Source organism: Corvus brachyrhynchos, unplaced genomic scaffold, assembly GCF_000691975.1.
Source record: "Corvus brachyrhynchos isolate BGI_N302 unplaced genomic scaffold, ASM69197v1 scaffold106, whole genome shotgun sequence".
Classification (NCBI taxonomy): Eukaryota; Metazoa; Chordata; class Aves; order Passeriformes; family Corvidae; genus Corvus; species Corvus brachyrhynchos.
Genome location: NW_008238834.1, coordinates 4,956,699 through 4,971,285, shown reverse-complemented (window position 1 = coordinate 4,971,285; position 14,587 = coordinate 4,956,699). Strand labels below are relative to the sequence as shown.

General features: G+C 36.0%; 1 protein-coding gene across 1 annotated transcript in view; it reads left to right on the top strand.

The window, feature by feature from the left end:
• Nucleotides 1-14,587, top strand: part of AKAIN1 (A kinase (PRKA) anchor inhibitor 1) — a 25,679-nt gene that overhangs the window by 113 nt on the left and 10,979 nt on the right. Inside the window, exon 2 of the mRNA XM_017738234.1 lies at nt 8,087-8,401. Within this exon, the coding sequence (XP_017593723.1) occupies nt 8,087-8,401 (315 nt within the window). The remainder of the gene's footprint in view (nt 1-8,086; nt 8,402-14,587) is intronic.

Genomic DNA, 14,587 nt, shown 5'->3' with positions numbered 1-14,587 from the left:
AGAGTTTGTAAACTGAGTGGTACTAACAAGAAATTCCAATTCTTACTTAATCGAAATTCCAAATGTATTTTCTTTTTGATAATACTGAGCCATTTTAAAGAAGTATAAAAGACAGTAACAATGTGCTATATATTAGGCAATGAATAGATTTAAAGTTGTATTTTCATTCAGAAGTAGAATAAATTAATAGATATGGTGCATTGAATATAGATCATCTTTATGAAATCACTAAAACATGAGAGCTCTTTTTGGCTTTTTCCACCAAAGCATGGACGTTTTTCTTATGTTTAGAAAAATGTGTTTTCTGATGTAAACCCATTCTGTTAAAAACAATCACCAAAACCACCCAAACCTTACAGTGCTTACACTTGCAGTTTTCTGACCTCCTCCCAATGGCCTATTTATACATTTAAGTAATCTGTATATGCAAGCAACTTAGAGTATTTTTGTCTTTTAAAATATTCTAAAGACCAAGCTTCCCTGCATCTAAGTTTTCATTCTTCACTAATAAAAATCCTTTTTCTTTCAGGGCAGAGGGTACCGCAAGCAATGCTTACAGGAACAAAGCACTGTAATGGCATTGCAAATTGCTCAGACATGAGAATGGAATATAGTGGAGCTCCACTAACTCCACTGGTGGAGCTTCCACTAGGGTCAGTGGAAGAGCAGCCTCAATATAGAGCAGCTTAAGGCATTGTGGAGCTGCCTCCTGAGACAGCAGCTTTGCGCTGTGACTGCCATAGTGAAATGGCAAATTGTTGCTAAAAGAGGTAATCTCATTTTCTCCTTTCCTTTCTTGCTGTTACCTTTTGCACCTGTTTCCTCCATCTTGTTTGCCTCAGATTTAGTGGGTTTTTGTGGCTTTAGAATAAGCCAGTGCAGTGATCTTACGTAAGAAAGCAATTCAGCGCTTAAGTGAGTTGGTTTTAAATTGACCTAACTTGTCAAACCAATTCATTAAGTTTGATCCAAAGTAAGTGGCAAGAGCACATTGCTGGAGTTAGGAGAAGGAATGGAGCAGGACTTGCCCAACGTTGGCACTGCATTAAATACAAGGGGATGAAGCACAGCACAGGTTGCACAGTGTTTGTGAGAAGCAGCCAGGCAACAGAAGGGATCAGACATCATCAGACATCATTTTTGCAACATCCACTGCTGGTAGACTTGTGGGATTGTGAAGAGAGTGATCTGTGTGTGTCATTTCTGCTTTTTCAGGAGAATGGAAATCTGATGGTTGAAGTGGTGGGGGCTTTCTTTTCCTCTTTTTTTTATTGTTTAAATTAATCTGATCCTGTTTGCCTCTTATCCAACAGTTCTACACAGCCTTGAATGGTGGCAAATTGCTCAAGTTAAGGAGAAAAGAGTCCTTAATAAAAGACAATAGGTGTTTAATTCATTGAAGGACAAAACTGGAATCCCAAAGGGATAAAAAAATAAATTTTTTCAACAAGTTAATTTTTACAAGTATTAGAAGTAAACAATATTCACTTCATAGTTATTTGCATCTATTTTAGATCTGTTTTAGATCTGTTTTAGATTGTTTTCTGGGTGAAAAACAAATCACTCTTCTTAGTCAATGCAAATAATTTAACTCCAAAGTTTAGGGATAGATTCTGTATTTCATTAGGTGATGTCAGCTAGACTGGTTTTATCATAATTTATTTTTCTGCCTTTTAAGTTTAGGGTTCTGTGGAAAACCTAAAGTTTTCAAATGAGTGATTTTGACTTATTTCCATGTATAAATATGAATCCCTATAAAGGCCTGAATATAAAAATTGTAGGTTTTCTTACATTTCCACTTGATACTTGACATTAATGAGTTTTAAATGTAATTCTTGAGTTGTGTAGCTGAGGCTTCAGAAGGCATTCCTTGTTAAGAGTTGCCTTCTTTCAGTGTAAAGTTGTTCCCTAGAAATGAGGTTTGTTCTCTGATATTTCTCATGGTTTTCTATGTTTTTAACAAGAATTTTTTTTCCCATTTGAAGTAACAGCATTTGAATGTTTTCTTTTTACATGGTGTGTGTTTTTATATTACAGCTATTACTGATTTTGAAATGTTACTAATTCATCCAAATTCTCCAGTAAGAGTTATAACAACCACGGTCACTATATTCTTGCTCTTAAATTATAAAATAGAACTTAAGCCAGGATTTGGAAACATAAACTTTTTAATGGTGGTGTAAGGTTTCAATCTTTAACTTCTCAGCACTGTACAAGAAAACTTATACCCCTGAAAAGCAGTAAGATCTCTTTGACTGCTTGTATTGGAAAGAGTTGGTTTTTAAAAACATGTGTATATGTGTATTCTATTTGTGTTTCTGGATTTCTTTATCTTAGATCAAATAAGGGAAAAAATTCAACTGTCCATTTGGAAAGTAGGAAGGAGCAGCTCTACCCTTTTGTATTTCAGAGGAGTTAAAGGTCAGAACATAACTGGGCTTGGTTAGTAGACCAACAGTTATCTATAACTCTACATATAGTAACAATTAAAACTTACAGTTTATGAAGAGCCTGACAGGTTTGCTTATGCTATAGTTTTGCAATTCAGGCTGCACAAAAAACCTAAGCCTGAAATACATGAGAAATTCTTGCTTTAAAATGTGATTGCTACCATCGTAAACAGAGGTATGTTAGACACAAATTTTTTTAATTGAAGTGAACAATTACCCATTTTAAGAATGTTAGTCAATGTTTTTAATATGAAGTGTAGGTTTCATTTTCCACTTCAATAATTAACTTTTATCCAGTTATGTGACTTTCTTGTAGATCTCCCATTGTTTCAAGGACAGATTAAATGGAGTCAGACAGGAGTTCTGATTTGAAGTCATAAATTCTACTGGTGTAGGATTGTCCTATTCTAGATACTTTCCAGATCGACATGATTATGATCTGAGAATCTTGCTAACCTAATTTAAAGTTTTTAAACTCTACGGTTTTAAATCCTTTCTTTTGTATCAAAATTGATGTTTTCAAACTTAATTTAAAATTCATATCTCTATCTTATTTCTCCATGTTTCATTTTTAGCCATGCATGATGAAATCCCCATTCTTTTTACTTTATAGGACAAGTTAGAACGCTGCATTGTGTATTTACCATTTGTATTTCATATTGCTGTAATTCAGTGTAATTTCCCATTCTCAGTTCTTGAACAATCTAAGCTATTTAGTAGCACAATCAAATTATGACTTTGGTATTTACATTTTATGAGCCTTTTTTCTTTTCTTTGAGTGTTAAATTAAGCATGTGGTTTAATATTTAGGTTTACTTCTATAAAAATGTATAACTGATTGATTGAGGACTCTAATAGTATTTTTTTGCAAATTTGGAAATATCTTCATTCATTCTAAAGCTGACTTTTCTTCTCCTTAGCTCATTGGCTCGCTGTTCTGCCACAGGTCATAAATGCTTCTTTCCTTTTAAGATCCTTGAAAACTTGAGCAAATGCCTGATTTTATAATTTGTGTGTCAAGTTACACACACCAATAAGCTGTGGCATGATCAGAGTCTTAAAACAGTTTTTATAGAAAAGAGAAAGACATTAAAAAATATTCATTTTTAGTGTAACGAATGTTGTGCTGATAGGAACAGAAAAGGTTTGAAGATGAGAATTTCACTTGAAGGAGACTCCCAACCCATCCTATGCATTTTCAGTATGGTACAGAATGGTATGGCCTGGTCCTTGTCAGGAGACAGTGGTCATGTGTGAGGTTCTTTAAAACCTCTGCCTCTGTTCCACAGTGTCTTGGCTAGATCCAGAGTCATTAGCCAAGGACTTGACTGGACTGAATTCCTTGCTGTATAAAAGAATTCCTGTGTGATGGAAAGACTCTAAGTTTTGGACGGTGACTCATTCACCTGTCTTGGTGAAGGGACTGACAACCGGCAGAGGTGTGGCAGGTAGGAGCAGTGATTACTTGGGCTCCACTGCACAGTTGTATATGTAGTAATGTTTTAGGTGAGTCATTGGATCTTTTATTTAAACCTCCTGAATTTATCTAGGTCTTGTTGATTGGCTTTTGTTTTGGGTTCAGCTTCTCTAATTTTGACTCCTATCTATAACAGAAAGATAGCAATTTACTTTTTATGAGACTGTTGGAAGATAATCAGTAGTGGGTGCAAGGCATTCAGATGTTGTGAGGGTGGTGATATAATCAGCTAGAAATATTTCATAGATGGAAGTAGCTCTTTTGGGCTATCTTTACAGGCTGTGAGAAGTCCTGGGGTGGATGCATCTTTGTGATAAAGAACCCCAACAAACAAAAAACCACCCCAAAACGGTACAGCTATTTCTCCTAGACTCTGTTTAAAATTTATTCATATTTGTAAATCTCTCCCCTGGACTACTATGTAGTTTATCAGATTAATTAAGAAAAATGAGTAGACCAATGAATTAAAATACTAGTGGCCACACTTATCTTTAATGGTATTCGCTTTTTCCTGTCTTGGGAAATATTGCATGTTCTTGCTTCTGGCTTTCAAGGTGTCTTGTCTTTGGCTTCCAGAAATCTGTGCACTACTATTCTTTTGAAGCACTCATGGAAAGGTAACTGGCTTTTCATTTAATTTTTTTTTTTTCCAGGAGAATGGCACTTGTGTCCATTTTTATTTTTCTTTTCTACCCTCTCTGTTTTTTCTCTCCATCTGTCTGTTAGAGATATATTAATCAGAGAGGTATTAAATGTTAGATTTCTAAATCTAGGATCCTGACTATTATGATCCCTTCTGTACAGATTGCAATTTGACATTTCAAATATTCATCTAACGTTTAGGTATTTCTTGCTGACACTCAGTCATAGTTTCCTCTAAACAGCTTCCCTGCAGTTTCAGATGTAATATATTCCATCTTGGCTAGTAAAGACTTCTAATGTTAAGCTTAACCATAAAATTACAGTGACTGTAATCACTTTTTGAGACCATTATGATCATAGCCAATTTAGCAAAAGACATCAAATAGTTCAAGCAGTTTCCTAATCATATTAATTTTCCCTCCCAAAAAGCTAGATTTGATTATTAATGTGTAAGTGTGGGAAGAAATAAAGAAAAAAGGCTCAGAGATAATTAGTTCTCAAAGTTGGGAAAAAACCCCCACCATTTTACAAAATATGATACTAGCATTTGATGTAAAATGTATGAAATCTTGATTATATCTTTATATTAATTTTATTATAAAATGTGTTCATTTATATTTAGGTGATTAGTTCTGAATGATTCTTTCAGAAGAGAGTTTAAAATGTTACCTGTAAAATGTTAGCTGTACGTTCTTGTTAACAAAATATTGAAACCTTGCACATCATCAGGTGGAAGGGACTCCTTCCTGAATACATATTTACAAGGCTTCTGAACCTATGTGACCAAATAATTGTTCTCAGCTCCATTAGAATAAAGGGCTTACTTCAGATCTAAACCCAGAGAATTACGAATAGCATGGATGATTTAAAGTGACATCAGTCAACATGATTTTTGTAAGTGTCTAAAAATGTTAGCTATCTGTTAAAAATGTGTTAAAGTTTTTAACAAAGTACTTTATAGGTAAGTCAAGACTTCTTCTAAAAGGTCTTTGAAGATACAAAACAAAGAATTTTTACGTCCCCTGATGTCATGTGGAAGTCAGTAATTCCTCACTTAAGCATTAAGAATTTAAATGATACACAAGGCAGAGACTGTATCATTACTGATAAAAATATATATACAGATGTTTTTGTAAATGTTTTCGTGCTTCCTATTTCATACAAGTTGATAGAATATCTTTATTGTATTTTAATGCTATAACCTCCTTTTTACCAGTGTGCTTCATTCTCAAGGGATGTTTTTTGTATAAGTGGGCATAGCTAGTGTTGTTTTCCACTTATCTGAAGTTAAATGAAAAAAAAAAGAGTAATGCATTCTTTGTTTTGGGGTTGTACTGCATTAACTGCACTTTTTGGGGGTGGGTGACAGTTCACTATAGACCTCTGTCCTGTGCAGTTATTTCAGTGGTTTTTTGGATGCATTTGAAATTGTGACCCAATCCAAAATTAATTTTTGAATTTTATGACAAAAAGAAGCTCAGAAAGCTTTTTGATAACATTTTTTCTTCTAGCAGAAAACATTACTTGCTGTTAGCTTTTAATTTGAGCAAGAAAACTGAAAGCTCTAGAATAAAATGTGACTGGTTTGAGTTATTTATCAGATTAAATACAGATAGCAGTTAAAGAAAGATGTTCATTAACATTATTGTTAATGAACTGTATTCTTTCACCAAAATGGTGTAGGTTCTGTTACCAAGTTGCTTATACCCACTTAGAATTTTACAGGTTACTTACAGACTTTCATATCACTGAATCATATTTATTATTTTGAAAATCTTTTAACAAGCTGCTCCACCATCTCAAAACACAATCCGTTAGAAACATCCATATAATTTTTTTGAGGATGTATGTAATAGAAATACATCCAATAGATTTTTTTTATTATTTGAGAAGTGCTTTAATACCTGTTTTCATGGTGGATAACTCTCCATCAAACATACCAATCAAGCACTAAGGGCCACATAACACATATATCATAAAAATACCAATGTAGGTTTTCTTACAGTCTTTCCAAATTATGGATCAGTCCTGATTTTCTAAAGATTATGGGGTATCTTCCACGTTTCTTGTAAGAATGCTCAATATTGCTGACTGCATTCTTTTCTGCATTTTATGTGGGATACTTTTACTAGAAATGCTTCTAATTGAGTTCTTAGGTACCCTGTTAGTTCCCATACTAAGGTGAAGGAGAATAATGATAGGTGAGGAAAGGTTAGAATAGAGATTTTTGAAGTCACATTCTTAAAAGGAACACCATTCCTGAGCAACCAGAGTTATGTTGGTTAATTCAGTTGCCATGTGAGAGAAATGAAACTGAATCCCTGAAATGTGAGATAGAAGAGGGAAACAAATGGCAATAAAGAAGCTGAAATTGCTAAGGGGAATAAAAGGAATATCCAGAAACTGGATAGTAGAAACGGTAAGTGAAGAGAAATCTAGAAGGCATTCCCAAGGAGAAATGATGTTACACACTATTAAAAAAAAGAAAAAAACTGCCACCAGATGATTAGTTTGACTTTGACAGTGATGCCCCTCTTGAGTTCTTGCTGAAGTATATAAGCAATATTATTTAAGGAGGTCAGTGCTTTTCTGTACCTGTATTTTAAGAATAAGGCCTTATTTTGAGAATTCAAGCATCCCAGGTTAATTGCAGAATTCTCTGTTTGGGAAATGCTTGATTATGAAAAAATGAAATAAGCTTGTGAGAATATCCTAGGTTATGAAAATGTGCCTGGAAAATGTATTGCATATTGCAAACATTTATACAATTTTTTAAAAAATGTATTTTCTATAACTTGCACTGATAATGTTTTTCAAAATCCCTCTTGCAAGTTCGGCTTAAAGAGGAGAGTTAGTTTTTGTAAATCTTGTCCCATCTGGCTGTGTGTTTCTCACTTCTGCTGTAGAAGTTCAGTGCCCAGAGGAAATCTGAGTATCGGTTCTACAAACAAAAGTAAATTAAATCTGAAACATAAAAGATGGTAGGAAATTTTAAGTAGTCTTCCACTGTTGGCCTTCACTGTCTTTATTTTATTAGTATTCATTATTTTCTTTACTGTTTTGCCTTGATGTCATCTTTTGTGTGCCGAAACATTCAGGTTGCCTCTTAAAGTGCTGGGTACAGCTGGGTTAATGGGCCTGTGAAATCAGAGTATAAATTCCTCAGCATTTGAGCTTTTGGAAGTGAAAATACTGTGACAAAGTACGGTGTCACTGGACCCTATTACCAGGGCTGTCAGCTTGCGGTGAAACCAGTGCACCCCAAAATGTCAGGCAGCGGGACTGTTGTCTAGAGATAATTAGGAGCAATTAACCAGTCTCCCTGCTGGGCAGATCGCTGTTGCCTTTCTCCTTTTTGCCCTTCCCCCTGCTGCCACTGCAGGGCAAAAATACTGTGACAAAGTACGGTGTCACTGGACCCTATTACCAGGGCTGTCAGCTTGCGGTGAAACCAGTGCACCCCAAAATGTCAGGCAGCGGGACTGTTGTCTAGAGATAATTAGGAGCAATTAACCAGTCTCCCTGCTGGGCAGATCGCTGTTGCCTTTCTCCTTTTTGCCCTTCCCCCTGCTGCCACTGCAGGGCAAGGAGTTATGGCATTGGTGGTTCCCTGGTAGAGAGAGAGAGAGAGAGAGAGAGACTCTGTGTGCGTGTGTGTGGATCCCTGCGGGGCGGGAGCTGTCCGAGGGGCTGAGCCCCGCGGGGTGGGCGCTGTCCGAGGTGCTGATCCCCGCGGGGTGGGAGCTGTCCGAGGTGCTGATCCCCGCAGGACCAGGAACTCTCCGAGGTGCTGAGCCGTGCCGCCCGGGCGGCACCATGGTGTTCGCTCCAGGTAAGGGCAGCTGCATCCCGATCCCGGCCGGGTAGCCCAGCAGGAAGGCCCCGGCCGTGCCGGAGAGCTGCTGCGGGGAGGGGGTGATGATTGAGCCAGTGCTGCCAGCAGGCAGAGGCAGGTAGCTTCAAAGAAGGTGGTTTAGTTTGTGATTTCTTTAGCTGTGGATCCAGAGGTTATGAGGGTCACCCCTGTGGTTCTCATCAGGGACAGGAGCCTCCTATACAAGTGTGCAGGGGGCTGTGCTTGTCAGACCACACAAAAGGGTCACAAAAGGGGATGTGGCCTTGCAGTGACTGGAGAGTGAGTCCCCCTCTGCACCCACACCCATGGCTGCCAATAAGACCATCCCTGAAACTCATGGAGATAATTTACAAATTTCAATTCCTCTTTCCTCCCCACCCTAAACAAAATAAATATTTGAGTGGAAGAGAACAGAAAGTTTATTCAGTCCAGTTTTTACTGGAACAAAACTGAAGATGACAGCAGTTTGTGTCTAATGTGAGATCTCACTGTATAAGGGTGCAGAATCTCTAGTTCGTGGTATACTTTTGTGCTAACCCATAGAAGAAGCGAAACTACAGCAAATCTGTATTGGATTTGGTACATTCTGCTTGGAAATAGGCAGCTGGTTGATCAGAAAGGGATGAGAGGGATGAAAGGCCCAGTAGCTGCAGGGTGTAAATGTAAGTCAATGCATAGTATCTTCTGGAGGGAAATTACTTGAAAATAACTTTGTTAAAGATGTATAACTTTCAGTAAAATAGTGGGTCAATAGAAAAGGGAAAGTAAATGCTGCAACTTGGCAATGAATAACTATTAATACCTTTGTTTTGCAAAGCTTACAGAGGTTTTGTCTTTGAAATTAATATCCAATCTCTGAAAGGGTAAGAATCCAAAAGCTTTACACTTTCGTATTAAAAAAAAAAATCTTGGGACTAACTTTGTTAACTCAATAGAGTCTAATTTTTTTTTTTTAAAAAAAGGTATCTCTTTTCAACAATCTCATTAAGTTTGTCTGTTTAACTGCCTGGTTGCTCTCTAATTTAGTACATTCACATGCATTGTGTTGTGAAATTGGGACCAAGTTATTTATCTTAATAGAACAAGCCACTGCTTTTTGTAATACACCTTTCAGTATTAGTGGCTCTTTTCTGAACTCCTTTTCTCTGTCACACTGTCACCATTAGCTGTACAAGTTTTTGAAATGCTCTGTGGGACTGGAAAACTGTGGGAAGAGATTACCTCTAAAATAATGAAAACATGCATGTTTTTTCTTCAAAGGCTGACAAAGAACAAACGCCAAAGCTCATTAATAACTGCATGAATTGCTCTTTTCACAACTCTAATACATAGATGGAAAAAAATCCTCTGTCCAAAACTGTTTTATGTAGTCATTCTTCAGTTTTCCTATACTCAAAGAAAAGCCCATGGTTTCCTTGCAAATGTTGCCATAAAATACATAGGGCAACTAAATGGGAAATTGTAAAAGAAATGATAGAACAATCTATTATATTCAGACAGAGCAAGCCTGAGTACAATCCTGGTTTTTTTATTGTTTTTCTTCCCTGCAAATCAGCCCTGCCCTGGCATTATCTCTTCTCCAGATATTAAAAAAAGTAATAATAAAATAAGAGATTTATACATCTTTAGAATCTTCATAGTACTTAAGGCCATATGAGGTAAGAATACTGTACGTTTACTAAGAAAATGAGTTTCATTTCTTCAATCAACTTTCTGATTTTATTTCACTGTGATGAATGACCTCATTTTCTGTTCCATTTATTTGTTGGGGTGTAAGGGGAGAGGAAGTAAAAGATTAATCTAACTGTAAATGGTTAGGGTCAGAATGATAAACTTCCAGGATGGGGTGGAAAAAAGAAAACAAAACAACAATCAAGAGGAAAATCTCTTCCAGAAGCAAGAAGTATGGAAGTCATTTATCTGACAACAAAGATAAGATTTTGCAGATGAATAAGGTGATGGTCTTTTTCTTAAGGTCTTGGATATGTTATTTCAGATCTGTGAAATAATGAGGTGTGTTCATAAGCTGTTAAGTAGAAGCAGCTTATCAAGTTAAAAAGACTTTTAAAAAGGTGAAGCCTACTGACTGTTTACTGAGTAGATACTTTTCTGTTAATCTTCAGCTCCCTAAAACTTCTATCTACTATGTTGAAAAAATAACACAACAAAGCAGCACAAAAACAAACAACCCCAAAAGAAGCCTGGATATTACTGAGATAGATCAAAATTATTATAAATTGTCCAGCATTCCATGACAAAATTGGACTTCCTGTCTCATTTCAGACAGTGTACTGCTATTTGTATGTATGCAAAAAAGTATTCTTCATATTCTTCATTTATTCATATTCTTCCTTCCCACTTAAAATTAACATTGAGACTGTTCCAGAACAGAGAAAGGAACTGAGAAGAGTATGGTTTTTCCTTACTTGGTTTAATTTGACTGGGCCTTCATTGTACTGTCTTGCGCTGATTGATTAATGATATGCTTATGTATAGGAAATGCAGTCCAAACTCCATAAGGTATCTGGGCATTCATTTTTTCTGGAAAATTCACATATGTTGTGCTGCCCTTACAGTGGGGGATGATACATGAAATTCACACAAGCTACGCGTTGCAAGGTTTAGCTTCTTTACTTTTCCTGTACTTAACTGCTTTAGGCAGTTTGAGAAGTAGACAAAAATGTGTTATTTTACATTGCATGTAAGGATGGAGGTACATATGAGACTGCACTAGAGAAGCATGAAATTTCAGGGTTTTGGATTAGATCAAAAAGCAGAGAGAAGTCACCATTTTTGAATTGGTAGATCTTCTTACGAAGTTTTCCTTACATTTTCTGTAGAAGATAGTGTATTCCAGAATTTTAAAAAATGTCAATGCTAAATTAGCCTGTAAAATACTGATAACTACAAATAATTCCACAGATTAAATATGTGCTACTGTGAGGCAGGAAATGAAGAGGTATTAAAACACTTATTTGTTCTAACACATTAATAAAAATTAGAGAATGCAGCAAGCTTTCTTCTGATAGCATGTCATTAGTTTACAAAAGTGTGATCACTTCCAATATCAGCATTTACCAGATTGAAGAGTAACTTTAAATGTTACTAATCCAGCTACTAATCAAACTACTTCTTTGCAGACTTCCACTTACTTTTCCAAAAATTACCTTTGGGCGTATTCCATGCTAATTTCCAACCCTAGAATGTTTTTCTAGTGCAAGATAAAAATAATACTCTTTACTTATGATCTGTCTGAACAAACACAATACAAAGGTGTTTTTCATGCTTCAAGAATTTTTCTGATGTTATTTTCCATGAATCACTCAAACACTTAGGCCTTAGCCCTTACATGTATGTACTGATATAACACAGCTATGGCCTGCATTTTTAAAATTAGCTTGGGAATAAAGTTAGAAACCTATGTCTGAGCTACCTAAATGGCTTTCTAAGCAAATCTGATTTTACTATCATTTCAGTGATTATTTTAGTATATTTTGAGAATTTGACACTACTCTTACTCTGTAAAACCGTAAATAAAATAACCAAATTATAGAGTCTCATCATTGCAGTCAATCATTGTTTCATCCAGTACAAAGCTGTGTTTGAATAGGTTTGTGCCTTTTTTTTTTTTTTTTACATAGTTTATTTTAGAAAGAAATCTGTTTTGAACTGAATACCTCAAGAAAGATTGGAATATTTACATTGACAGCTTGTTTTGGGTCAAACACTCCCTTTCTTTAAGCTTGTGTCTGCTTTGAATTCTGTGACTTCATCTTTCAGGTGAATCTTGTTATTTGTCAGTGTAATTTGAAGAATTCCTTTTACCTGACAGTTTCCCCATAACTAGAAACTCAGATGTTTTACTCAACACCCTGTAGTCCTAAAAGAAGGAGGAGGATATAGAATTAATTTTTGTATCAATATTTTTGTGTTAAAAAATGTGCGAACACAAAGATAGACATTAGAGAAGTCAGAATATTCACTGCTTGGTGCCTTTTTCGTGCAACAGTAACACCAATAGCTTTTCAACGAGGTTTTCAGCAGCACAGCTGTTCTTAACATCTTTAAGCTGGGAGCAGCATAGCAGACTTGTATAATGACACTGAAGATCAGAAGCGCATCCTGTACCAAACATTTTAGGAATCTCATTACACTGCAATTGAAAACATAGCAGCTGCATACTGAAACAGATGTGCTTACTGGTCTGAATAGTCCTGATCTTCTCCAGTGGAAAAGCTGGGATAGCAACAACCTGTTGTGCTGCAGAACATGAAGATGTGAAATTTCTTGACAGAATTTTAATTTTTTTTATTATAGCATTACAGGTACTATTGCAGATCGCTGTCCACAATGCCCAGGTCAAGACAGTATGGAAGGGCCTGTTCATGAATGCAAAAATCGCTACCAATAACTTTACTTCTTTGGAGGTAACCTGTTGTGGGATATCTCCAGTGTTTGTGCCAACTGTGGTATTCTGGCACTCAGTTATGAAGTGTCTTTCACCCATGAAAACAAGGCAGGACACAGTCCTTGTTGTCCTTATTAACTGCTGTGCTACATTCTGCTAATGCTCTGTGTTCTGCAGTCCTCCCCAGAAATCCCTAATCCATGATGTAAAAGTATATGCATGTAGGATTCTTATTTGATAGCTTAGTGTTGACAAAGTCCATGTGAAGGACATAATTTGAAAGTGAAAAACAAAACTATTTGCCAACCTCACGCAGTCTGATATAATGGAGGTTTTGTCCAGTATTTGTTATGGCTGGTAGTGAGCATAGAGGTGCCCCCCAAAAGTGTCTGAATGCATTTATAGCTCTCAACAATAGTTCAAAATGTTTGCCACCCGGTAGGAAGAAATCATATAGAAGGGAATTCCTTATTCTTTTTTTGCTGAGGAAAAATATTTCTTGTGCTGACCTCTTCCCAGTGACACATTGATCTTTCCCCTGCTGTGAAACTCCACTAGCACATCTCATTAGCGAGGTGAAAGAAATTTAGTTCATAGATATTCAGAAATGTGATGAAATTAGCAAGCTTAAGAAAATAATCAACAGCCCTAGGTGCAAACTTTCTTTAAAGTAAGAATCAACATAGCATTACAAAATGGCCCAGAATTTATTTTTTCAAATTATTTTTAACAGAACTGAAGGCTTGAATAAGTGAGGCTGGCACCTTTCACTTCCATGTCACTGGATTGAATCTGATTCAGGTTAGGTGTGAGAAGAATTCTGTTATCACAGTAGCTGTGTATGGCCTATATTGAAGGAGTGGTTCATAGTGGGGGCATAGTGGTAATAAGTGATACAATCCTTATTAATATCCTTACTGGAACTGTTTATTGAGCAGGAAAGTCAAATGGTGAATATAGAAAAGGAATGAGTTACACTTACATCCAGGGTTTGTCCCTCCGAGTTGTTGTTTTGTAGGTGAATTGTTCTCTTGTACTTGTTATAGACATAAATAATATCATTCCAATCTTATAAGTTTTATTATGCTAGTTGAAAAAATGCCCTTACTGTAAAATACAGTGAAAGGTAGATTTATTTCTATCCCTCCAATCTTGTCTATTAAAGTTTTTGTTAAGGACATAATACATTGTATTATGTTACGAATACTAGGTTAAGTAAAAACTATTTGCAAGAAAATAATTTATAATTTATTTATAAATAAATATTTTTGAAAATTTTTGACTACTAGTTACCCATCTGTATTGTGTTTTTTACATAATAATTTGAAAGATTCTATAGAGCTTTAGTGGATGTCAATCAGAGCAGAGTCTTTACTGATGTTAACAGAAACGAAAAGCTGACCTGGATAGCCATAAAATACTTCAGGTTCCTATAGAATGCCTTTCCAGGGAAGTCAGGGCAGGTGAGCTCTGTGTTGCTGTTGTTTGCCGTTCCAAATCCTGTAGTTGTGTTACCAGAAGATGCCGTCTTCTTTCTTCAAGAGAGTTTGACATTTTTTGTTTGAAGAAGTAAATTGAGCCATATTCTACTCAGGTATTTCTCTAATGGTGAGGCAGATGTAATCTCCTGTGAATTACTTGCATTTGCTTCACTTTGTAGTATGTATATTTGATAGAATAACCCTGTCATTCTATCATTTTCTGTCTTTGGGCAGTGAATCCACTCACAATTTATCAGTACAGAGTGGTTGCAT